Source organism: Poromitra crassiceps, assembly GCF_964638095.1.
Source record: "Poromitra crassiceps genome assembly, chromosome: 29".
Lineage (NCBI taxonomy): Eukaryota > Metazoa > Chordata > Actinopteri > Beryciformes > Melamphaidae > Poromitra > Poromitra crassiceps.
Genome location: NC_139641.1, coordinates 4,341,173 through 4,366,036, shown reverse-complemented (window position 1 = coordinate 4,366,036; position 24,864 = coordinate 4,341,173). Strand labels below are relative to the sequence as shown.

At 45.0% G+C, this 24,864-nt stretch overlaps 1 protein-coding gene across 5 annotated transcripts in view; it reads right to left on the bottom strand.

Annotated features, from left to right (window-relative positions):
- nup98 (nucleoporin 98 and 96 precursor) overlaps window positions 1-24,864 on the bottom strand; it is an 84,707-nt gene that overhangs the window by 22,151 nt on the left and 37,692 nt on the right. For all 5 annotated transcript variants that reach the window (XM_083662496.1, XM_083662498.1, XM_083662499.1 and 2 more), the window contains exons 16-27: window positions 21,677-21,851; window positions 20,180-20,285; window positions 19,766-19,879; window positions 19,434-19,572; window positions 15,405-15,582; window positions 13,680-13,826; window positions 10,753-10,956; window positions 7,768-7,894; window positions 2,726-2,943; window positions 1,785-1,966; window positions 983-1,239; window positions 193-471 (exon numbers count right to left, since the gene is read on the bottom strand). In XM_083662496.1, the coding sequence (XP_083518622.1) occupies window positions 193-471; window positions 983-1,239; window positions 1,785-1,966; window positions 2,726-2,943; window positions 7,768-7,894; window positions 10,753-10,956; window positions 13,680-13,826; window positions 15,405-15,582; window positions 19,434-19,572; window positions 19,766-19,879; window positions 20,180-20,285; window positions 21,677-21,851 (2,126 nt within the window). The remainder of the gene's footprint in view (window positions 1-192; window positions 472-982; window positions 1,240-1,784; window positions 1,967-2,725; window positions 2,944-7,767; window positions 7,895-10,752; window positions 10,957-13,679; window positions 13,827-15,404; window positions 15,583-19,433; window positions 19,573-19,765; window positions 19,880-20,179; window positions 20,286-21,676; window positions 21,852-24,864) is intronic.

Here is a 24,864-nt window from a genome sequence, read left to right as displayed (position 1 = left end):
CTGTGGGCCGTGGCCCACAGTTTGGGAACTTAGTCCTGGAACAGTCCTGGAACTTAACACTTAGTTTTGAGGGCTACTAAGATTGAGGGTTGAGCTTGAGGGTTAAGATTGGGGGTTAAGAAAATAATTGGGATTGGGCCTTAGTCGCGCACTACAGCTTTAAGCTGAAGTCCCTCTCGTCATCCTCCTCACCTTCCTTCTGGGCCAGGCGGCAGGCCTCGCTGATGCGGTTTCCCGTCAGGCAGCTGAAAATGGCTTCAACATGGCCGCCCTTCCCGGCCAGCGCCACCTCGTCCTCCACGCGGCGGGCAGCGCCGCGGGCCAACCAGGCCGAGAAGGAGCGTCTCCTTTCCAGCTGCTGCTCGTACGGCCCGGGCGCCGCCGCCTCCGAGTCCGGGTCCGCTACCGGGCCCAACCGGCCCCACAGGGCCTCAGCCAGGGTCCACACCTCCGCCCAGGTACCCAGGACCTCTGGGAGGAGGGGGGAGAGAGAGGGAGAGATAGAAAGAGAAGCGGGGAAAGAGAGATTTAGTGAATTATTGAATTAATTAATTATTGAATTTAATTAAATTAATTCTTTGATTTAGCCTTTAACTTTAATTTAAAAATATAAAAGTGGCTGCTAAAATGTGTGTGGCTGGTAGAATGCAGGAATCCGGGGAAATAATTATTGATTAAACAATTGATTGATTCAAATCAATCAATCAAGCATTTAATTTAATCAATAATAATTTAATTCTCTGATTCCAGCTTCTAAAATGTGAATATTTTCTGGTTTATTTGTTCCTTTATGACAGCAAACAAAATAGATTTGTGTTGGGGACAAATTAAGACATTTCAGGACGTCATATTGGGCTTTGGGAAACACTATGACATTTTTCCACATTTTCTAGACCAAACAACTAAATCGATGAATTGGGAAAATAACCGACAGATTATGAAAATGTTGGTTATAGTTGCAGCCCCTGCTGTCTCGTCTCACCGTCTGTCTCCCCCTGCTGGACGTGCAGCGTACTGATCCAGTGGGCGTACTCGTGCAGTGCGTCCACGCCGAGCTGCGGGCGGACCAGCGGGCAGCCTGAGCCCTCGGTGCTGCTGATGCTGCAGTGCTGCAGGCAGATCTCCAGGGGGCGCCGGTGCAGCTCCGCCCGCCTCTCCTCCTCGTCCTCCTGGAAGCCGGCGGCCGGCTCCAGACCCGACAGCTGCTCCAGAACCACCTTGAAGGGGCTTTCTGTCAGCCTGCAGAGGAAAGAGTCAATCAAACCAAGCTGAACGCCATCCAGTTCCATTGTCTTGGAGAGAAAACAGAAATCTCTTCGGCCGATACCCCCAAAGCTCCGTTCTAACAGCCAGGACAACACACAGTGCATGCAAAACTAGGGATGCACCGATCTACTTTTTTCACTTCCGATCCGATTCCGATACCTGAATTTGGATATCTGCCGATACCAATATTTTTCTTGAATACACAGTATAGGCAAAGATTTGGCCAATTAAAGATTATTTTTTTTATATACCTTGCAAAAAGCAGACAAAATTAAGAAAATATATAAGCCAAAGAAGGATACTATTATACATGGGCAAATTACGACCAGCGCTGGAATTGCAAAAACAAAAAAACAAAAAAACAATTCCGATCCGATGCCTGAATTTGTGCCAAATCGGCACCCGATACCGATATTGGATCGGATTGGTCCCGTCCCTATGCAAAACTGCAGGTGTGTGTGTGTGTGTGTGTGTGTGTGTGTGTGTGCGTGCGCGTGCGTGCGTGTGTGTTGGCTCACGGTTTGCTCCTCGATGGTTTTGGCAGGAAGCTGAAGTTGGTGGTGTTGGGCTCGTCGTAGTCGAGCGTTTTGCCCGGCGGCGCGCTCAGCCGCTCGCCACAGTGCGCCAGCGTCCAGCCAGGACCCCAGCCCACTCTGAACGACCGGCCCGCAAACAGCCCCGCGTCCATCAACAGACCGCCCTGCAGAGAGAGAGACGGGTCACACCAGGTGAGACGGGACAGAGACACGAGTCACATGAGGTGAGAGAGGACAGAGACAGGTCACACAGGGCAGAGACAGGTCACACGAGGTGAGACAGGACATATAGAACTTATTCGCTAACCCCGGACAGCGCCATATTGTTGACATACCGTCCTGCAGCTGACAACTATAGTAACGGCCTTATTGTCGTTTCTGTTCCATTACAAAATAGCGATAGTAATGACAGCAGTTCACAGTGAGCTACAGTCGTGAAGTTAGTCATTATCGCCATAGAATGGAGGCTAATGGTACAGCTGTTAAAAATCTGCCAAAACACACATCTCACGGCGCCAAAATACATGTTGTGCTTCTGGTACTCACCACACGATGAAATGTTAATCCAAAATGCACATAATCTGTCTTTTTGGAAGGAAAAGAGGTAGCCGGCACTACTTTCTAAACATGGACAGATTACGTGCATTTTGGATTAACATTTAATCGTGTGGTGAGTACCCGAAGCACAACATGTATTTTGGCGCCGTGAGATGTGTGTTTTGGCAGATTTTTAACAGCTGTACCATTATCCTCCATTCTATGGTGATAATTACTAACTTCACGACTGTAGCTCACTGTGAACTGAGCGGACAGTGCCGGTAAGGCATGGTGTATCTTTGTTATGTGGGGGGGGGGGATGTGGCAAATGAGCTAAACTCCCCAAAAAAGTGGTGTATCCCTTTAAGGCAGCTGGCGATACCGACCTTCCCCAGCGTGACTGAGTCCTTGATGGCGATCGGGCCGCCGAGCCGCCGCGCGCCCACCGTCCTGATGGCGGGCTCCGGGGCACGGGGGGGCAGCAGGAAGGAGGCGGGGCCAGGGACGGAGCGGCGCTCTGGGGACGCCCGGGACAGAGCTCTGACCGAGTCAGGGAGCTGAGACAGCAGAGCTGAGGAGAAACGAGCCTGTAGGAGACCACCCACTGGAGAAAGCAAGGGGGGGAGAGAGGGACAGAGACACAGAGAGAGAGAGAGAGAAATTGAAAAAAACAAAACAACAACTACTGGTTGTCGTGTAAAATTAGCAGTGCACCTTGGGGAGTGCGCTGCCGCAAAATAAGAGTTGTTTTTGGAGCGGACAGTGCAGGGGGTAAAATAAAGAACGTAGCCTACTACTTTGAGCTCGGTACACAGCAAGCAAGCGAGTATCCACTGTTAGCCAGGTCAGATAACGTTATCGTCGACAATGACGAGCACTTTCTTGTAAAACATACCTGGACTCCAACAAAGAAAGCTTCAGATAGTTTTCTCTCCTCAGAGCGCTCGAGCCACTTACGTCAATAACGTTAGCGTAATTCCCTGGAAAGCGAGACTTAACGAGCCAGTTACATGCCGTTGCATTCTTAGACATTGCCGTTTGCTTTTATTTGGTATGTTACATACAATTGGCTAAATTACTAGTTAATTCAGAGTTAGATGATATTGGAGCAGCCAGCCAGCCATTTTTTTTTTTAGCCGGAAGTCGTCACACGACCACACGCCCGGGTCAAATGGGCGTGGCTACATAAGGTGAATAGGTATTGTCTGATTTCAAGATTATGGACGTTTCATTTGAATTCAATTGACGTTCGTATTGTATGGAATAACATCTTATGGATTACAAAGAGCAGCGGGAGATAAAGAGGAGGTGTTATCTATGTGACGGACAGCAAACAGAGCAGGAGGTATGTTCCATCGCTAATAGAGAGCCGCACGAATGAGTCCGGAAGTATTTTCCGGGGTCTTCAGTGAAAAAGTCTATGGGGTCTATGGCATTTACCGTAAATTCCGGACTATAAGACGCACCGGTGTATAAGCCGCGGGACCAAAATTGACTATTTTTTTCTTCTATAAGCCGCACCGGTCTATAAGCCGCGGGTGTTTTGATGTTTAATTACCATATGAAAGGGTTCGTGCACAGAGAGGAATGTCGGGAAAGCGATGGCTGTTTGGGGAAGCTCCCATTTATTAACATTTCAACAAAACAAAACAAAAGTCAGGTCACTAATCCCCAGACAAAATCACACAACAATAGGCTATATGTGCAGCAAACCTGTAACCAGAGAAGTCAAGTCACTAATGCTCGTCTTCCTCTTCTTCCTGCGTACTGAAACCACCAAAGTCCTCATCTTCAGTGTCGGAAACGAACAGGTTCAGGGTGGCTTCGTCAACCACTCTCCTCTCTCCTTCATTGTCACTCAAAACCAACGAACTCCTCTTCATCTATAGCTGTGTTTCCATTACAGTTTTTCGCAAAAGAATTGCGATATTTCTACAACTTCGACAATGTACAATTGCGACTTGTAGGCGTTTCCATTGAAGTTGCGTTTGAGTGATTCCCCGTTGCAGCAGCTGCCACAGTGATTACGCACGGGGATCTGCCCCATATCCCGTCCCCTGCATGCTCAAATCCAACCAATGGTCAATGGAAATCCCAACATGAAGTTACAATGCATATAAACGAGCCTGATTATCAATTCAAAAGAAAATGAGTCGCAAAATGTTGCTGGCTGCGTGAATGCAGTCAGCGCGACAGGCAGAGGAAAAAAGGTAGCCTAATAGCCTACAACTGGTCCGATTTAGAGATGGAGGGGGGAAAAGGCTGATTTGGTTCTATAATTGCACCTGAAACGTGTGCAATGTATTAGCCTACTCACAGTCACTGTATTCACTTCAGACAGCACCACCGCACCAGTGTGTGCTTTTCATCCTCTCATCTCGCCGCTGTGCCAAATGCGCGCACACAGGCAGCCTGCTGTCACCATGGACCGATTTCTGCCATTAAACATTATCTAATTTGCCCGGCTACGCTTTTGCACAACACTCGTCTTTCTGCTAGGTAGCGTTGCTTCAAAGTTTTCCACTTGCTGCGGAGGTTTTGACACGGCTATCGAACCTTACTTACCAAACTTATTTTCCGCTCCTTTTCCAAGGGATAATATGGGTCACATGACGTGCAAATGCGAAAAATGTGTTTCCATTACACTTTTGCGATAAACTGCTATATCGACACGTCTGAAAAACCACCTCATGATCATCTACTGCTCGTTCTCATGCTGTCGAGAACGAGCAAAGCTTTTTTTTGGTGAAAGAATCCTCCAGGGCGCTTCTTGTTAACAGTCCGAGTGAGTGGCAGGTCGAACGTCAAAGGCACTTCATCCATATTTATGATCTGCTCCGGTTCGATGGAATATTCCTTGATCTTCCTTTGTGTGAATTCGCCGAAGTTTGTGATTTTCTCCTGGTAGTCGGGGGAGGGAGTTGATGGGCTTGTGGCCGTTTGCTTACCGTAATTACCATATGTAAGTGGTCACGCACAGAGGGGATTGTCGGGAAAGAGATGGCTGTTTGAGGAAGCCCCCATTTACCGTATTACCGTAACATTTCAACAAAACAACATAACACAACACCACCGTTGTTTATTTTTACAGTGCACACAGTGTCCGCGGTGTGGTGAAAAGAGGGCAAGAGAGGAAATTAAAACAGAAGTGGATTTATAGTTAGAAAGAGTGCTAAAAAAGAGAGATTTTTTTTTTTTTTTTTTTTTTTTCTGAAAAAATCCATAGATAAGACGCACCGTTATATAAGCCGCAGGGGCCAAAAAACGGGAAAAAAGCCGCGGCTTATAGTCCGGAATTTACGGTAAGTGAAATCCCCATTCTAAAACCCAATAGACTTTACCCCTGAAGAAACAAATGGCGGCGATTTCTGGATAAAGCCTACAAAAATACTCTATTCATGTTCTCTCTATAGACGGTTTTAACTTGACAACAAAAACATTCTAAATTGAACCCCCGCTCACTTCCTGTTGCAGTGTTTGCTATGGACATAAAAGAAAAAAAAACATTCAAGTGCAGGACTGACCATTCTGTGAAAACCGTCTATACAGCTGAGCAGCGAAAACAAAAGTAACGATGTCGAGTGAATATTTCTGCAGTTTGCCGAATGCAGAGAAAAAGGAAGTGCTGTGGGGTTGTGCTCTGGTGAAAACCGTCTATATAATAAGCATAATGAGCCGCTGTGTGTCGGAAAATAAGCTATTTACAAGACATAAATACAATCATTTCAGATGCCTTGTTTTCAGGTTGCAGTTCAAACTGATTATAATTTCTGCTGATGCTAATCAACCAGAAGTTGTCAGGGTGACTTAAACATCATATTTAAAAGCTGGAAATAAGGTCCAGGGTGTAAAAAAACTAGAGATGGGAATAGATTAATTTTTTTAATCTAGATTAATCCTGGTCATTAATCTAGATTAATCTAGATTAAAATGGGTCATTTGAAGTCTGTCGAAGCCATTCAAAATATGTGTGTGCAACATAAATAATGACTAGAAGTAAGTCCTTGTGAACAGGTTTCTGTTTATTCAATTCAACTTGAATAGCCAGTAGGCATTTAAAGGTAAGAAACCAGCAGGTTACACACATGGTTTGTCTTCATCTGGACAAAGTTCTATCCTGAACTACCTGGAATGAACACCAGAGGGTATAAGAACAACAACCCACATTTCTGGGATCAATAATATTAAACTGGCATTAAACTGTCAGTAGCTGTGTTTCCATTACAGTTTTTCGCAAAATAATTGCGATATTTCTACAACTTCGACAATGTACAATTGCGACTTGTAGGCGTTTCCATTGAAGTTGAGTTTGGTCTGATGCGCGCACACCTGAACGCAATTCCCCATTACCAGCAGCTGCCACAGTGATTACGCACGGGGATCTGCCCATATCCCGTCCCCTGCATGCTCAAATCTAACCAATGGTCAATGCAAATCACAACATGAAGTTACAACGCATATAAACGAGCCTGATTATCAATTCAAAAGAAAATGAGTCGCAAAATGTTGCTGGCTGCGGTGAATGCGAGCGCGACAGACAGAGGAAAAAAGGTAGCCTATACAACTGGTCCGATTTAGACATTTCAGAATGTTGTGTAGGCTATTATAACATTGCACCTGAAACGTGTGTAATGTATTACTCACAGTCACTGTATTCACTTCACTGAATACTGAATACTGAAGTGACTTCAGTCAGGAGCACCGCACCGGTGTGTGCTTTTACAAAGGAGAAGACGGGTCACATGACGTGCAAATGCGGAAAATCTGTTTCCATTACACTTTTGCGATAAACTGCTATATCGACACGTCTGAAAAACCACCTCATGAGAGCGGCAGACATAAATGTCCGCGCTTACATACCTGTTCCATTCTAAAGTGATAATCATCATGGCCTGCTCAATATAAGTGGACCCTGCTACCAGACAACTCTGAGAATAGATTAACGGCGATAATTTTTTTATCGCGCGTTAAGAGTCTCGCGTTAACGCAGCCGTTAATGGCGTTAACGATCCCATCTATAAAAAAAACGGAATTCTCCTTTAAATGTTTAAATGCTCCATCTGGGCCCTTCTTGAACTAACTTATTTCTCTCTCTTAAAAAAAAAAAAAAAAAAAAATACGAACTTAACTTTACCACTATTCCTTCAGAAGTTAGTTAGCATAGTTGATCGCTCTATTGCTGACAAAAATGTGTTATTGTAAGTCACTTTGGATAAAAGCGTCTGCCAAATGACGTGATGTAATGTAAATGTGTATAGATATTGATGAAATGTGATACCTAGCTTCCGAAGTGTGAATGAATTTACGTCACTTGGCTTTTGGTTGGGAATTCTGTATAAAGAATGCCGGTAAACAGCATACATTATGTGAGTGACCGAAACTGGATAGAGAGAGAGAGAGTCTACGAGGTACCAGAAGTGTCTCTTACCAGACGGTCGGCTGTGCGCCCCCTGCTGGACGATGCGAGGTGAGGAGACCTCGGCCTTCGTCCCTCCATGATCTAGCAGCATGTCGCTCTCCTCCTCATCCTCGGCGAACAGCGACGCCTTCATGATCTGACAATCAGAGGAAAGCAGTGACTCATTCTGCTCAGGCGGCGGCCATGTTGGATTCCCCATTTGCCACAGCCCTGGTGATACAACACCGAGGCTGCATTGTGGTCCACCCACGGTGGACCACACCGTGGTCTCTTCCTAAGCCGTTACGACAGATTTGGCTTGTGACCCCATTTTGACATCACAAAATCGAGGGACCCCAGACATTAAAATTTAGGTACAGTGGTAATATCATCAGTGACATCATCAATGATGTCACATGTATGCTGACTTTTTTCCTTTAATCTCCGAATTCTGACTTTTCTCAAAACGATGACATTAAAAGGCCCATTCCGTAACTTATGACTCTTACTGACACCGGTGGCCGTTATAGAGTAACTGCAGGCAGCATGTGCTCGAGCTGGCGCGCGTGCACCGTACTCACATGTGCCCAGCAGCTGCCTAGCTAAAACAATAGGGACGGGTAACGAGCACGGGTATTAATTGGTACCGGTTCCGGATTGGTCGGTACCAGGACTATCAATAAGGTCCCTGGACGTTCTGTGCTGCTATCGGTATTTTATTTTACCGCTCCCTAACGATGACGAAGCGGCATCAAAATGCAGACTTTGCGGTGCAAATGTGTGAACTAGGTCTATTATGTGCCGTTCCATTTAAAGGTCCCATTCCGTGCAAAAGCTGTTTTTACTTGTAAATGCATATATACTGCTGTCAGCCCTCCCTGTAATGAGTGGTCACACGCTCAGAACTGCCACAGTTGGATTTGTCCCTATCCAGCGTCCTCTGCAGTCTCCTCCAAGCCACACCCCCAAACGCTTCGTTTGCCCAGAGGGGAATCTGGGGGAATTGGGACGTCACAAGCTTCCTCACGCATACTGCGCGGGTCTCTCTCACACAAGCTACCTGCACCATTTAGTCTATAGCCACAAAATTAACACTTCTAGCTGGAGCGACGCCAACTGTACGTGATCCAGCAACTGCAGAGGTGCATTCGGTAAGTCTAGGCATTTTGAGATGTCCTCTTTAGCGTAGTACCGTTTAGTTAACGATAACTCGCAACCTAGCGTGCTGGTCCACAGACGCTAATCTGATTGGCCGCTGGGAGCCTGGGGCGGGCTCTCCCTCAGCGGCCAATGGGAACTGTTAGTTCTGAATATATTATGGAAACAGCCCGTTCTTGGAAAGCGACGAGATGAGGAAGTGAGAACTCCGTCACAACAAACGGGTTTGCTATATTTTCGACAGATTAATCCAGAATCATGTTTTATGGACCAGAGACACACGTTTTTAAGAGGTTACAGCTGCACGAATTGGGACCTTTAAACTAATGACTTTGCCAGAGCACAGCTTCCTACAGAGATGCTTGATGAAGAGCACACCTGGCTCAAAGTGACGAGAAGATGCAATCTTTTAAACAGCTTCTGTTTTATAGAATGCAGTATAATGCACGGCCAATGCAAACTCAATACGTATAGGCTACATCTTTGCGTAACAAGTTTGTGTCACAAATAACGTTAGCTCTGCAACATTAACATTAACCTGACAATAATAACAGCAATGTTTGAGGTCCACCAGCTTGTGAGTTTTTACGTTATCTCTGTATTTGAACAGTTTTCTGGTTTCTGTTGTGCTGTCCTCTCGTCTCGTAACGTTAACGTTAGGAAGTTTGAGCTCGTGTTTTTCACAGTGGAAAGAGTGTTAGTAGCCTACCTGTCCTGGACACCGTTTACATTTGACTTTGATGTTCGTGTCACCTTTCTTCCCGACAAAAACAAAGTCATGGGAATATATCCAGCCACGGATTTTCCTCCTTGGCTCAGCAGGGCAGAGAGGGTGCTCTGAATGTGCTCTGCGGTGACGTCACCTTGTTTTGGGAGCGTTAAAGCCATGCTGCTTGTGATCAGTGAATGCCGACTGCGTGTCGTTTTGCAGCGCAGCGGCATCACAGAATGGACTCTACAAAAGATGTAACGAGTTGTTTTATCTTGAAGTAACGGTAATATTATTACTTATATTCGATAGTAATTCGTTACACTACTCGTTACTTGGAAAAGTAATATTATTACAGTAACGCGTTACTAGTAACTTGTTACTTTCCAACACTGCTGGAGACCCGGGTTCAATTCCCGGCAGCGGTACTGCCGTCTTGGTCGGACGTTCCTACAGACACAAATCGGCCGTGTCTGCGGGTGGGAAGCCGGTGGGATGCGAGTAATGTTCGCTGCACTGGTGCCTCCTCTGGTCAATCAGCGCACCTGTTCGGGAGGAGGGGAACCGGGGGCGAATAGCGTGATCCTCATCCTCTCAACATGCCACGTGTCGGTGAAGCCGCTCGCTGTCAGGTGAAAAGAAGCGGCTAGCAACTGCACATTAGGGGTGTCAAAAATAATCGATTATAAGATGCATCGCGATGCGGACGTGCACGATTCTGCATCGATTCACAAATGTCAAAAATCGATTATTTAATTATTATTATTTTTTTATAATCAAATAAAATATAATTGAAGTACATGCAGTTGTTTATTTTAATTATGGATCATAATACAATGCAATTCCAAATGCACTTTTATTTTAAAAGTAGCCACACAGTGAGAAAAAAGAAAGTGAGAAAAAATAAATCATGTATTGCGGAAAAAAGTGATGCATCGATTATCGATGGATCGAGATGCATCGATAATCGTTATCGAATCGTAGCCCTCTGAATCGTAATCGAATCGAATCGTGAGGCCAGTGAAGATTCACAGCCCTACTGCACATGTATCGGAGGAAGCATGTATGATTGGGACAGTAGGGGGGATTGGCCAAGTACAATTGGGGAGAAATATCAGGAAAAATGAAAAGGTGGTGTGGGTGCCTACCTGCAGGCGGTGTGGGTTGATGCCCAGTGAGGAGGCGATGTGTCCGGAGGCCGACACGGGCTCGAGCTCCGCGGGGATCGAACCGCCGAGCTCGGCCTCCTCCTCCCCTCCCAGCATGCTCTCTGCCGGGAAGCTCTGTGTGATGTCAGCCATGTCGCTGTCCAGCTCCACCACGCCCACTGGCTGCTCCGAGGGCACGGCCGACTGACGAGCGCACAAGAACACACACCCACACGCACACACAAACACACAGGCACACACACACAGGCACACACAAACACACACACACACACACACACAGGCACACACACACAGGCACACACACGCACACACAAACACAGACCTGCATGTAAGTGGAATAGGATAACATTGGTCTAGTCTAGTGATCGTCCAGATTTCCACAACTATGAAAATATGACAAAACAGTCATTCCAGGAAGTAAGTTTCTGTATTATTGCAGAGCTGTAGAATTGAAATTCCAAAGTATTTTTCCCATGTGATCTTAACACCCTTATAGTTTGGAGATTGGTGTTTTCTCAACATGTTATAAAACCTGGATGATCCTCCTCTGAGTCTCCAGCTTACTCACCATGACTCTTGAATACAAGTGACAGGGGCAATGTTTTTCTTTCTATCTGCTGTTGTGATACAACTTCTTATTTGGATGGACTTCCAGAGATCTCTCCTGGGTATGTTGTATTTAGAGACTAGCTGTTCATGGAGAGTAATCCCATCAAACAGGTCTTCTAAATGGACTGCATTTATATAGCGCGTTTATCCAAAGCGCTCTACAACGTGGCTACATTCACCCATTCACACACCGAAGGCGGCAGGTTGCCAGTGGCACAGCCACCGGGAGCAATTTGGGGTTCAGTGTCTTGCCCAAGGACACTTCGACATGTGGACTCGGAGGAGCCGGGGATCGAACCACCGATCTTCTGATTAGTGGACGACCCGCTCTACCTCCTGAGCCACAACCGCTCTTCTATTAGCATTATACCTGCTCTCACCCAGTTTTCCCACATAATATATTTCTTATTGATTTTTAGGGACTTGTTATGTTATATTGATGAGCCCTTAGTATGGTAATAATTCATATTACAGGTCTGATGAGCTCTTCTCCAGCTGTCTCTAGAAAATGCCAATACCAGGTTTCTATAGACCAGTGATCCTCACTATTTCTTCGATGAGAGCCGCACTGGCAGGACAAAGTCAATAGGAGAGCCACTTTTACCACAAAACACCAAAAGCCACCCCAACCAAGCACATCTGCCTACCATTTTTTTGTGTTTTATTGTTTTCCACACACACACACACATGCACACGCACGCACACGCGCACACACACACACGCGCACACACACACACACACACACACACACGTTTCCCCTAGAAAATCTTTCGGGCCTGGAGGGATTTCGAAACGTACCACGACCGCATCGGTGGGGGCCGTCGCTGGTGACGCTAAACTTTTAGCTAACCTGTTCACATCTATGTTCGCAATGGCATCCCAAGTATCATCATACTGTTATGGGATGCGATGCAAACAGTTGTATTATGGGATGTGCGTTTCCCAGGCAACGACACGTTGACACGTTTTGGAACAGTGCTGCACGCTGGCACAATACTCCTAAAAGCAAAATGCTTATTGTTTTGAATGATTTGGCACCTTCTATTACTGTCAACACCAGTATTGTTGTATTGTAATAATATGCCATAAAGGTTAATTGAAATTTTGGGGAGAGCAGGGGGGGGGAATCAAATTTTTTTTTTTTTTTTGCAATTTCTTAGAGCTGCCAACTAAAGCTTCGAGAGCCGCCAGCGTCTTGCGAGCCACGCAATGAGGAACTAGGCTATTCATAGCTTTCAAGGGGCGTTACGTGCTGCCGGGAACGCCCACCTGGCGGTAAAAAAAAAACTTGTTGATTCCGTTGCCTGCGAGTCGACTCACGCTGTTTGTTCAGCCAAAGTGCCGGATAGCCTACCTGTTGTGCTATCGGTTGCACTAAACCGACGAGGAGACACGCCTGGCTTGTGTTTTACAGAATCCCGTCGGAGAAAGAAAGGAGGTGGTTGTGGATTTGTGCGACGTGGTTCAGTCGCTGGGGAGGGCAAAAAAAACTGGCTTTTTTTTCTACCATCAAAGTACACACGTTTTTGCAGCCAACATTTCATCAAAGGTAAGCTCAAGTAACGTTAATGGGGTATTAATCATTATTGTAACGCCAGGTGGGCGACTCGCAGGCAACGGAATGAACAAGTTTTTTTTTGACCGCCAGGTGGGCGTTCCCGGCAGCACGTAACGCCCCTTGAAAGCTATGAATAGGGTATTTCCCCTCCTGAGTGAGGAAAGCTTGCATCGAGAAGGGCTCTACCAGCTCTTTCTCTATCGCTACCCAAGCAGGGCCACAAGTCTCCCCTAGATTTGATTTAGATAACTGAGTATACAGGGAGTTCCCCAAACCCCAGCAGCCGGCTATTTCTCCGCCTACTGGCCTACCGGTTACTTAAAAAAAAAAGTTTTTACAGTGCACCTGAACAACACATGCAAGATACCCGCTGAATAAGTGTCTAAATGTTCATGTCATTCTGGCCAATACTCCACTTCTGTTATAACATTTCAGTCTGGAATATGGAATATCTTTCAATAATAAATGTTTTAAGTTGCGTAACGGAGCATTCACTCATTGGTAATAAAAGAACACTGTGCACATTTATTTCTTCCCCAAATCTACGGAATGGACCTTTAAATATTGTGCGTGTGGGATTAAGTCAGATTATGAATTAGCGTGTTTTGTAGCTGTGGGACGTTTAACTGTTTCACACCCAGAGCTAGTCTGCAGCATTAAGCACTGATGGCATTTCTGATGCGTTAATGAGTGAACTGCCCCTTTAGCCCAGGCTGTGTCAGTGAACGGGCTGCTCTACCTGAGCCTGTGGCGCCACCTGCTGCTGGGAGGGGGGGAAGGCGGGAGGAAGTGATGTCATGGTCTTCAGCTTCTTGGGGTCCGCTTTGAGCGGGACTTCCTCGTCTTCGTCAGAGTCCTGCAGGCCATATTTGGAGAAATGGGCGACCTGAGTAGAAAAGGGAAGGAGTCAGTCATTTGTTTTGTCTTTTTATTTGTTTGCCATGTTTATTTGTACAGGACTGTCAGCTTTTATTTTTTGGACTACATATTTTAGTTGACTTTAAGAGGGTGTTTTCTCAGTTGGTGTGGGAGAGTTGAACTGTAGGGGGTGTAAATGGTTATGTGTCTCCAGATGTTGCATTAGTTGAACTGTAGGGGGTGTAATCCCGTGCTACTGAAAGCTACCTCACCGTCACCGCACACTACATCGACAGTGAGTGGGAAATGAAGAATCCTGTTCTTCTAACGAGACCTGTGCATGAACAGCACACCTAGCTGAGAAGCTACAAGAGGCAGTAGCAGAGTGGAAACTCATACTAGTGAACTAGTACTACTGCCTGTTCAAAAGGAATGCCCAAGGTTCAATAAAAAATGAAAAGAATTGTTTTTTTTTGCTTTTCCGCCATTGTACCGTGCCGTATTCGTACCGAACCGTGACCCCAAAACCGAGGTACGTACCGAACCGTGACTTTTGTGTACCGTGACACCGCTAATATATATATATATATATATATATATATAGTATATATATATACACATATACATATATATATATATATATATATTAGGGGTGTCACGATACACTCAGTTCACGATACGATACGTATCACGATACTGGGTTCACGATAACGATACGATACGATACGATTTTAACAATATTTTTTTAAACTTGAATAATGACAATATATGACTGGAAAAGTAGTATTTTATTTGAAATGCACAAATACAAAACATGCTGTTGTGGGAAATTGTTATTACAATAACAACTAGAAAAAACATGAGATTGGAGATAAGGCTTATCTTGAAATAGAATGAGTTACACCGTCACTTAGATTTGCTTTGAACTAAAAGGTTTCTCAGCAGTATAAATTCTCATTATGCATCTTCAGTTTTTCTTCAAACTCAAACAACAAGACTTTTCTTAGTCTATTTTTTATGCATCTTCAGTTTTTCCTGTCAAGTAAACAGTTTTGCCAGAAACTCAATTGAATGGTTTCTCTCCTGTATAACTTCTCATGTGTCTCTTCAGAGACTTGTTCAACTGAACTACTTTCCACACATTGAACTTCAACAAACAAAGACGTTTCTTTGTCTACTTTTGAAAAAAAAAAAAATTTTTTTTTTTTTTTCACGATATGAGATTTCATCTCAACGATACATATCGTGACGTTTTACTATCGCGAAATTTCGTGGGACGATATATTGTGACACCCCTAATATATATATATATATATATATATATATATATATATATATATATACAGTATATATTGTTTCCTCATGTGTGCTGATTTTATTGTATTGCACTGTTTGTTCTTGTTTTGTATTCTGATAGTTTATCTTGGCAGTTGTATTAGATAAGTCTTTCGGAAACTATTTTTGTGTTGGCAGTATAGGGGTGGGGGTGGGCTGGGGGGGGATGCTCGTCAATATTTGTGAGAAAACAATACCTTTTCTTGAATAAAAATATATATAAAAAAAATTAAGAATAAAATAAGCCGAGCTGCAGATGACTCTGGCCCACCTCGAACACCCAGGAGCCGCTCTCGGGGCGGTACTCCTTGAAGCGTGCGCCCTGTCTGCGTGAGGCGTTCTCCAGACGGCCCTCGTAGTTCATGTCGGCCAGACGCTCGGGGCTCTTGATCTGACTGCAGGTCGTCTTGTCGTTGGGCCACACGCCGTCCAGGGTCACCTCTGCCCGCCTGGGAGGAGGAGGGGGGAGGGGGTTACATTTGATTAGTTACATGGACAGCATTTAACCCAAATCCCCGTACCAAAATCCCATTGACTTTTAGATGAGGGAAACGGAAGTGCTAACATCCAGGTCTTCTGTATAGCTGCTTATTCCAACTGAAGGTTTAGCTTAGTGATACCCCCCCCCCCCCCCACACACAACTATTTTCTAATTCACAATGAAAAATAACGTGAAATAACATTTGACTGAGCTCCAGCTAAATTGTCAAATATCGTTGTCTGCTCGCCACCCAGGCACTTATATTTACTTAACTAACTTAAGTTAACCTAACTTACGATCTACACAAAATTGTCAGACTAAACTCCGGCTGACACCGCTACAGAAACATTTATATATATTAATGTTTGTTTATTAACTCCTATCATTTGACAAAAGTGGCCCCCGGGGCAAAGAAAATTGAGTATCCCTTAGTCTGATACAGGTTCGACTACGGTTTTGGTCACCTGGACAAAAGTGTCTGCTACAGTAAATGACCTCATGTCATGTCCCTCAAGCCAGACTGTCTCTTCAACATTCTGTGAACGCACCATAAACAGTCTGTAATTCACGCCCACAGAACATGATGGACAAAGGAAGTTAGGGGGAAAAAACGCTTCAGACCAGAGTAAGTTTGAACCGATGTCGGTAATTGGAGAAATACGAGCGGATCATCGCCCTATCCCCTTCCGGGCCCGAATTACAGACGTGTAGGCGGAAGCATTAGAAAATAGCGAGAGCCAACCGTCTGTTTTAAGAGACTATGTCATGTCATGTAGCTGCAGTACTACTACTAATAATCCATTCCCTGAGTCACAAGGACCATGAGACTTCTTCCTCCTGCTGCTGTCAGTCACCTGTTGAGCCCCTCCCCCCCGGGCGTGGAGTACTTTCGAGTCGAGCTGAACCCAAGAATGACTTTTCTTTTCTTTTAGTTCAAATACCTGGGTATGCAGTGCACCTATTTAATCATGTATGCAAAACAAATCACAGCAATCTAATTTCTTTAGTTTTTCACACTTTTTCACATCAAAAGTTCATTTTTCAAGATTTCATTGATAACAGTAATGTACAGTTTGCTGACGTCACCTAGTACTATCCCCATTTCAACCAATCCTATCACGACATGCAGCTGTCAATCAAATCTTCATTTCAGGATAATTTTCTCTTCCAAATGAAGTAGAAAATGGCGCCTAGTGCCTGTCATCTGGCAGAATTCCTATCCCATAAACTAACTACGGTACTAACTTGGCCAATTGTTAGAAACATGAACAAAAAACAAAAACTATAATCTCTAAGAATGCAAAGAAATGTAACTGGCTCGTTAAAACGCGCATTCCAGGGATATCGTATTTACAGAAATAGCGTAAAAGGCGCGCGCTTGAGAGCGTGGTAGTCAGGGGTCTGCCCTCGGAGATTCCAGGCGGGCGGGCAGCACCCATTCATCGGATTGTCCGCTCGCTCCGCTCGAAGCAGCTGGCTGCCTGGTACTCCGCGGATCCCACTCGCGTAGCACGACAACACGCTGAATCCCACTCAATTTGGGGGTGGAACACGCCATGATTGACCAATGCCAAAGCCAGTCGACAGAATTGTCAAATCAAATCATCGACATGATACTATGACCCGCCTCTCAACTTGTCATCTCAGACAAATTGTGTTTTCAGTCTGAAACGGACTGCGACGCACAACGTGACCAACGGGTTCAGTTCGACTAACCTTTATTTATACAGGGGGAGTCTCACTGAGAGCAATGCTCTCTTTTTCAGGAGTGCCCTGTTCACATTCACACACACATTCATACCTGGAAGCTGACCAGTACAACCACAGTCTGATCTGCTGGCCACTGAGCAGCTCCACTGGAGCGGTTGGGGTTAAGAGCCTTGCTCAAGGGCACCTCAGTGGTGGTAATGAGGGAGGGGCAAGCGCTGCCTTTTCACTTTCCCCACCCAGATTTATCCTGCCGGTCCCGGGGATCGAACCGACGACTAGGCATGCCACGGTGCGGACATTTTCCCACCGGGTAATAAACACGTGACAACACCGGTGTTGCCGGTGACACCGTAAAAAAGAAGAAGAAAAAAAAGCTCCACAACAATAGGATTGTTAGTTCCTACTAATGCATGTTGTTCCGGGGGACAATAACAGTGAGACACCAGTCGGATATTCTCATCATGATCACTAGACTAGAGCGAATGTTACGTTATTATGTACTGTATGTTGATAATAAAAGTTTTAAAGTAAGCAGGAGTCTATGCTTTAACCGTAGGGTCATAGAGACAAGAGGGGGCAGAATGAAACAAACTCCTCCACTGTCCTCACAGACGTACTGACGTTAGCTTGGACGCTCAGTCACAACACTGGCTGCCTCACAACTCATGGCTACATCTGACTCGAGACAACTTTTCAGACGCCCGTGGAGACAATCTTTCTCAAAAGGAACTAACGTTAGCGACACATCTCATAATCAACGCTCAAATCAGCAATCTACGCTTTGTTGTTATTGTCCCCCCCCCCCCCCCCACTCATTATACACTATTTCTGATGGTAAAAACAAGTGTATAAAGCAAAACAGAATTTAAACAAATTTAAACGGGGGAAAAATTAATTTAGGAAAAAAATGTATGGAATTTGGAAAAAATAAAACCGATTTAACACGTTCACTGCCAATGACGAGTTGACTCGTCAAACACAATCCAACCGTTCACTGCCAATGACGAGTTGACTCGTCAAAAAAAAAAATGTTTTTTTTTTTGACGGTGCTACGTGGATCAATGTCCCCCACGTCTCCTATAAAAATATTGGAAGTATTGAATGTGTATAATCTATTTTACCGACCAACTAAGTGGCGACAGTGCTCTCCCGACAGAGAGAAAGCCAACCAAAAAGAGCCGCGGGAGCAAGCCATTCTCAAGGAAATGGCTTGGCGATTTTACAGTCATCAGTCACCAGACTCGCCTGAGAGCGGCCGCGCCAGCAGCAGCACACAGAGAGCGGAGAGCGGTGCTGGCGTGGGGGATTGCAAATTTGCATAATAGATTATGGGTGAAACACACTTTGAAACACCCGCAGAAAGGCCAGAATCGCACGCATTCCGAAAACCCAGAAACGAACGAGCCTCATTCTAATACTGTAGGCGAAAACGCTTTCACGCTGCTGCACACCGGCGCACAACGGTGTGGGGTTCCAAAAATAGACTGGGTGGGCAGCATAAAGCCTAGAATCGCACAAAGCTTCATCAAAGCTCTCAACCGAAAATCCAAGAAACGATTGAGTCCCATCCACAGTCCACACTCGCCACACTCGCCGACGAGGGGCCGCCAGAGAGGGAGGCTGCTCACTGCTCAGACAGGCAGGAGAAACTGGCTTGTGACAAACGCCACCAGACACGCCCACGGAGGGAGGAGTTTAAAGGAGAGGGTGTTCAGAACTATATTGTTCAGATGTCTGATCTCTCACTGATGCCAAAAATAAATGGTTAAAGTGACTGTTCTGCCTGTTTGATTGAATTTCACAAAACTGCGATTATCTCAGCTTCCTGTCTCACACGCTGAAACCATGCTGTACTCAACGGCTAATATCTACATAACTACTAACTCTACAAACTAACTCTTTTAGACAGAGAAAGCACACATTCTATTAGTACTTTTGTGAACTTCGTGTTCACAAAGTCCAAGCAGAAAATTATCCTCGGCTCTTGTAAAATGAGCCAGAATCCTCAAAAAACGGCTTGGCAGAAGCTACCTACAGTAAAAAAAAAATGGCTGGCAGTGAATGTGTTAATATGGCTCTAGGTAAGGTAGATGATGACCTGTCACTCACCTGTTAAGCCCCTCCCCCTGGGCGGGCTTCTTCTTGTCATCTGGGTAGACGATGACCTCCTTGCGTCTGAAGTGGACGATGTCATCCAGGTTCAGTCCGCTCAGCTTCACCTCGCCAGGTAAGAAGATCGAGCCATAGCCTGTGAGGGCCAATCAGAGCACAGCGATGAGCCGGCCGTCCAATCAGGCCTCGTATGCATAACGAGGTGGGAAATTACCACTCCTACAAGAAGATTCTGATGCATTTGATCTGATTTTGTGGATGGTTCGTTTGTCGGCTCTATCGGCCACCGACACACAACCACCACCGTGTGGCGAGAGAGAGCGCGTTACCTTTCCTGCCCACGGTGAAGTTCTCCACCACACACTCCCCACTCTCATCCACCATCTCTGCCAGCTCCTCCATGGAGGGGATGGTGTAGTAGCCCACACGGCTCAGCACGATACCTGACAGAGAGAATGTTTCACAACATGTAGCTACTTTACACAACATGTAGCTACTTTACACAACATGTAGCTACTTTACTTTGCTCTGAGAACACATTATTTGGCCTCCGTACTGAAATTTTCAAGTGGGCCATGAGTGGGAAAAGGTTGGAAACTGCTGATATAGCATAAACTTTCAGTTCCAACAGCTATGACATTTTATGGCATTTTATAGACCAAACGAATCGATCCAATGGAGAAAAGAATGGTTAGTTGCAGCAGTTGTCATAGCATTGCGCGTCTGCAGTGTGTGTGTCTGACCTGCAGGGTGTGGAGACTGCTGGCCGTCAGGCTGCTCCTCCTCCTCTCTCTCCTCCTGCAGTGACTCCTCCTCGCCCAGAGAGGCCGACACCTCCTCGCTGCTCAGCTGGACACACACAGTCAAATAGACAGGAATAATCTTAACGGTGTTTGTTCCGCCTAGGATGGAGTTGTAGCAGCGGTGGTGAAGCACAGTAGTGCGGACAAAAAAATTGCATATTTTTTTTAATGAAATGACAATATAAGGCTACTAGCTGGTTCAAAACGGACACACACACACACACACACACACACACACACACACACACCTGCCAACATTAAGCTGTGAAAAAGAGGACACCTCAGGGCTCAACATTAACGGATGCCCGGTGGCCCCGGGCAACCAAAAAAAAAGGGCAACCATTTCTTGGCCTTTGGTTGCCACAGTGGCAACCTCGTTTTAACATGCCAAAAAATATGTACAGCAGCAAACATCAAAATATACACAAAATAAATACACTCACAAGTTTAAAGGAACACTCTGCCCATTTTCAACCAGCTTTGTATCATTCGAACATCAGTAGTATATCAGAAAACTGTAAACGGTTTTGAAGTCTCATTTAATTTGACAGTTATTGAGTGTTAAAGTGTGGACCAGTGACATCACTGGTCCACACTAACTCAAATGAATAACTCATTAACTCAAATCAACTCTCAATAACTGTCAAACTATTCATCATTCATCTAGTTTGACAGTTATTGAGAGTTGATTTGAGTTAATGAGTTATTAATTTGAGTTAGTGTGGTCCACACTTTAACACTCAATAACTGTCAAATTAAACAGACTTCAAAACCGTTTACAGTTTTCTGATATACTACTGATGTTCTAATGATACAAAGCTGGTTGAAAATGGGCGGAGTGTTCCTTTAAATACTTGTGAGTGACATATTATTGTTGTTACAATCGGAACGATGTTACTAATTACCAGTCGGAACCTACGTGATCACAATGGCATCCCAAGTATCATCATACTATTATGGGATGCGATGCGAACAGTTGTATTATGGGATGTGCGTTTCCCAGGCAATGACACACGTTGACACGTTTTGGAACAGCGCTGCACGCTGGCACGATGCTCCTAAAAGCAAAATGCTTATTGTTTTGAATGATTTGGCATATTCTATTACTGTCAACACTAGTATTGTTGTATTGTAATAATATGCCATAAAGGTTTATTGAAACTTTGGGGTGAGCAGGAAAATAAATCCTGGGGAGGGAGGGGGGGAGGTAGAATGGTATATAATATATAATATATATAATATTCTCTTATAGTACTACTACAATGTCCCCTTATCAGGCCAGTGTAAAGTGAGTTTCTATACTTTACTCACAGGTGTATGAATTCAGCTAGATACAAAGCACCTGCAGTGCCAAGTAATATAACGTTAGTTTCTACCAAAAAATAAATAGATTTGCGATATTTCTTTGTTATTGAAAATGGGCCCAAGCCTCCTCACCTCCAGGGCGTTCCTGGCTCCTTTGTGCATGTTGAGGTCAGTGATGGTGTCCTGCAGGCTGGCAGGGGCGCGGCCCTGGCCCTGGGGGAGGGGCTTGGCGATGGGGTTGACGTAGAACTGAGTCACCTCCGGGTCGGGCCCCGCCTCCTCACGCACCTCCTCCTCCTCCATGTGGCTGCAGGCAGGACAACACAGGTCATAAGAGTATGATAATATAATTGGATTACTAATATAATGTTAGTGTAATGTTAGTTAGAGGAGGCACACACACACACACACAGACGTTAAAAAAATAAAAAATAATCGCACCCTTTTGCGGTTATGTAATTGCACGTGCTGACATCGCGACTGCGATTAATAGTGCAACACTAGTAAAAAGACTGTTATATCTTATTAAAAATTGTGGACATTTATTCATCCCCACTTGTAAAATGAGCATAAAAAGCAAAACACAGAATTCAGAAAAAAATGTAACGGAAAAAAATAAATTTGGGAAAAAATCAAATGGAATTTGGAAAAAATAAAGCGGATTTCATATGGCTCTAGGTTTTTTTTAAACGTGATCTTCAGAAAACGCTTCAAAATTCATAAAAGTGGTCCTCATTTGTGAAGATTATCTTGCTGAACGCAAACTTTGCTATTTCATAAACTTTTGTTAAACACAGAGCCGAAATTCCCATACAAACTTCCATTGTCTTTTACACCTATAAGCCAGAAGTGTTAGCAGCCATGTTTTCCTAACTCATTCCTGCAGTACTCTATGTAACAACTCATGTTATTACTGCTACTGTAGTGCAGGGCTGTGTCTGTTGTGTGGGTACTCTGACCTGTGTCTGTTGTGTGGGTACTCTGACCTGTCTGTTGTGTGGGTACTCTGACCTGTCTGTTGTGTGGGTACTCTGACCTGTGTCTGTTGTGTGGGTACTCTGACCTGTCTGTTGTGTGGGTACTCTGACCTGTGTCTGTTGTGTGGGTACTCTGACCTGTCTGTTGTGTGGGTACTCTGACCTGTGTCTGTTGTGTGGGTACTCTGATCTGTGTCTGTTGTGTGGGTACTCTGACCTGTGTCTGTTGTGTGGGTACTCTGACCTGTGTCTGTTGTGTGGGTACTCTGATCTGTGTCTGTTGTGTGGGTACTCTGACCTGTGTCTGTTGTGTGGGTACTCTACCTGTGTGTGTTGTGTGGGTACTCTACCTGTGTCTGTTGTGTGGGTACTCTGATCTGTGTCTGTTGTGTGGGTACTCTGACCTGTGTCTGTTGTGTGGGTACTCTACCTGTGTCTGTTGTGTGGGTACTCTGATCTGTCTGTTGTGTGGATACTCTGACCTGTGTCTGATGTGTGGGTACTCTGACCTGTGTCTGTTGTGTGGGTACTCTGACCTGTGTCTGATGTGTGGGTACTCTGACCTGTGTCTGATGTGTGGGTACTCTGACCTGTGTCTGTTGTGTGGGTACTCTGACCTGTGTCTGATGTGTGGGTACTCTGACCTGTGTCTGTTGTGTGGGTACTCTGACCTGTGTCTGATGTGTGGGTACTCTGACCTGTGTCTGATGTGTGGGTACTCTACCTGTGTCTGTTGTGTGGGTACTCTGATCTGTGTCTGTTGTGTGGGTACTCTACCTGTGTCTGTTGTGTGGGTACTCTGATCTGTGTCTGTTGTGTGGGTACTAGGGATGCAGCGGTTTCCGGTTTGAAGGTATACCGTGGTTTGAAAAAGCCACGGTATCAAAACCACTAAATTTTGCCGTCATACCTTCTCCACGGTATCAGCTGTTTCCCTGAGAGAAAGTGCCCAGGTCCCTTGCAGAGACAGAGTGCAGTTACGCGGCCCCTCCCCCCTGCTGCCTGTGTGTGTAGAGAGCAATCAGTAGCTGGCAGACCGCAGCTATCATCATCAAGGAGTCATCATTGTTTTGAGTGGCGTGCCGCGTGACAATGGTTGCCAGAGAGGTGAAGAACCCCCCGAACTTTTTCCCCAGTCAAAAAAGGACAAAATCGGTAGTGTGGGACTATTTTGGTTATCAGAAAAACGGATGGCCAGGGCTTACAGGAGGAAGGACAGCCAACATGCAAGACATGCAGGCGAAGAGTGGCTGCACTAGGAGGCAATAGCCTACCTCAAACATGATAGCCCATCAACACCAGCCGTCCTCATTTGCAAAATTCAAGGTACTTAACGTTGTCTTGCTTCATCATACATCACATCGGACATAACGCTAAACCATTTCCACCGGCAGGTTTGAGGAGTAGCTAACATTAACGTAAGATAAACACTCATGACTCATCATAGGCTATCGTTAACATGGCTAATTAGCATCAGCTGACTAACGTTAACGTAACGTTACTTCTTGACTGAGTGATCACGTCTTGTGTAGGCCAGGCTGGCCAGCGCCTCGTTATCAAAAACATATTGAACTGAAGAGAAGTAACGTTCAATAATGTAGAAACTAAGACTCCTCCAACCTGCCAGTGAATTGAGGCACAAACAGTGTGTGTGTGTGTGTGAGAGAGAAGGGGAAAAGAAGACAAGCGCTCAGCACAGGGGCAGAGGCTAATGTGTGAGAGGGGTGTGTGTGAGTGGGGGTGTGCGCCATCAACGTGAAACAATCATTTGTGTCCAGTGCAGTCAGTGTCCATCCGATTTTTACAAAAGATTAGCATCTATTTGATATTATGTGTTTTAGTTTTACATAAAATTAGATTAAATAAATCGTCATTTATGATAAGTAAGAATAGTACTGTTATATATCCAAGCACACACACATTCGCAACAGTTAACTGTCATTACAGATGTAGGTTACATTAACATGTATTTTTTCTTTTTTTAGGCTAGCAGTAGTACTGGCACCAGCGGAGGGGTATCCACATCAACAGCTGCAGAGACCAGCCAACAATTCAACATGCATTTGCCTATGCACCCAAATCCAAACATGCCAAATAATTAAATTATGCTGTGGCATACTTCATTGCCAAATATATTTTTGTCATCATGGTCCCCATTCAACTATCATTTTGTTCATGGTAAAAAAAAAATGTTTTTTTTGTGCCATATTTGACAAGAATACATAAAGGTCCGCGATACCGTGATACCGTGAAACCGTGGTAATTTTCTCCAAGGTTATCATACCGTCAAAAAATCATACCGCTGCATCTCTAGTGGGTACTCTACCTGTGTCTGATGTGTGG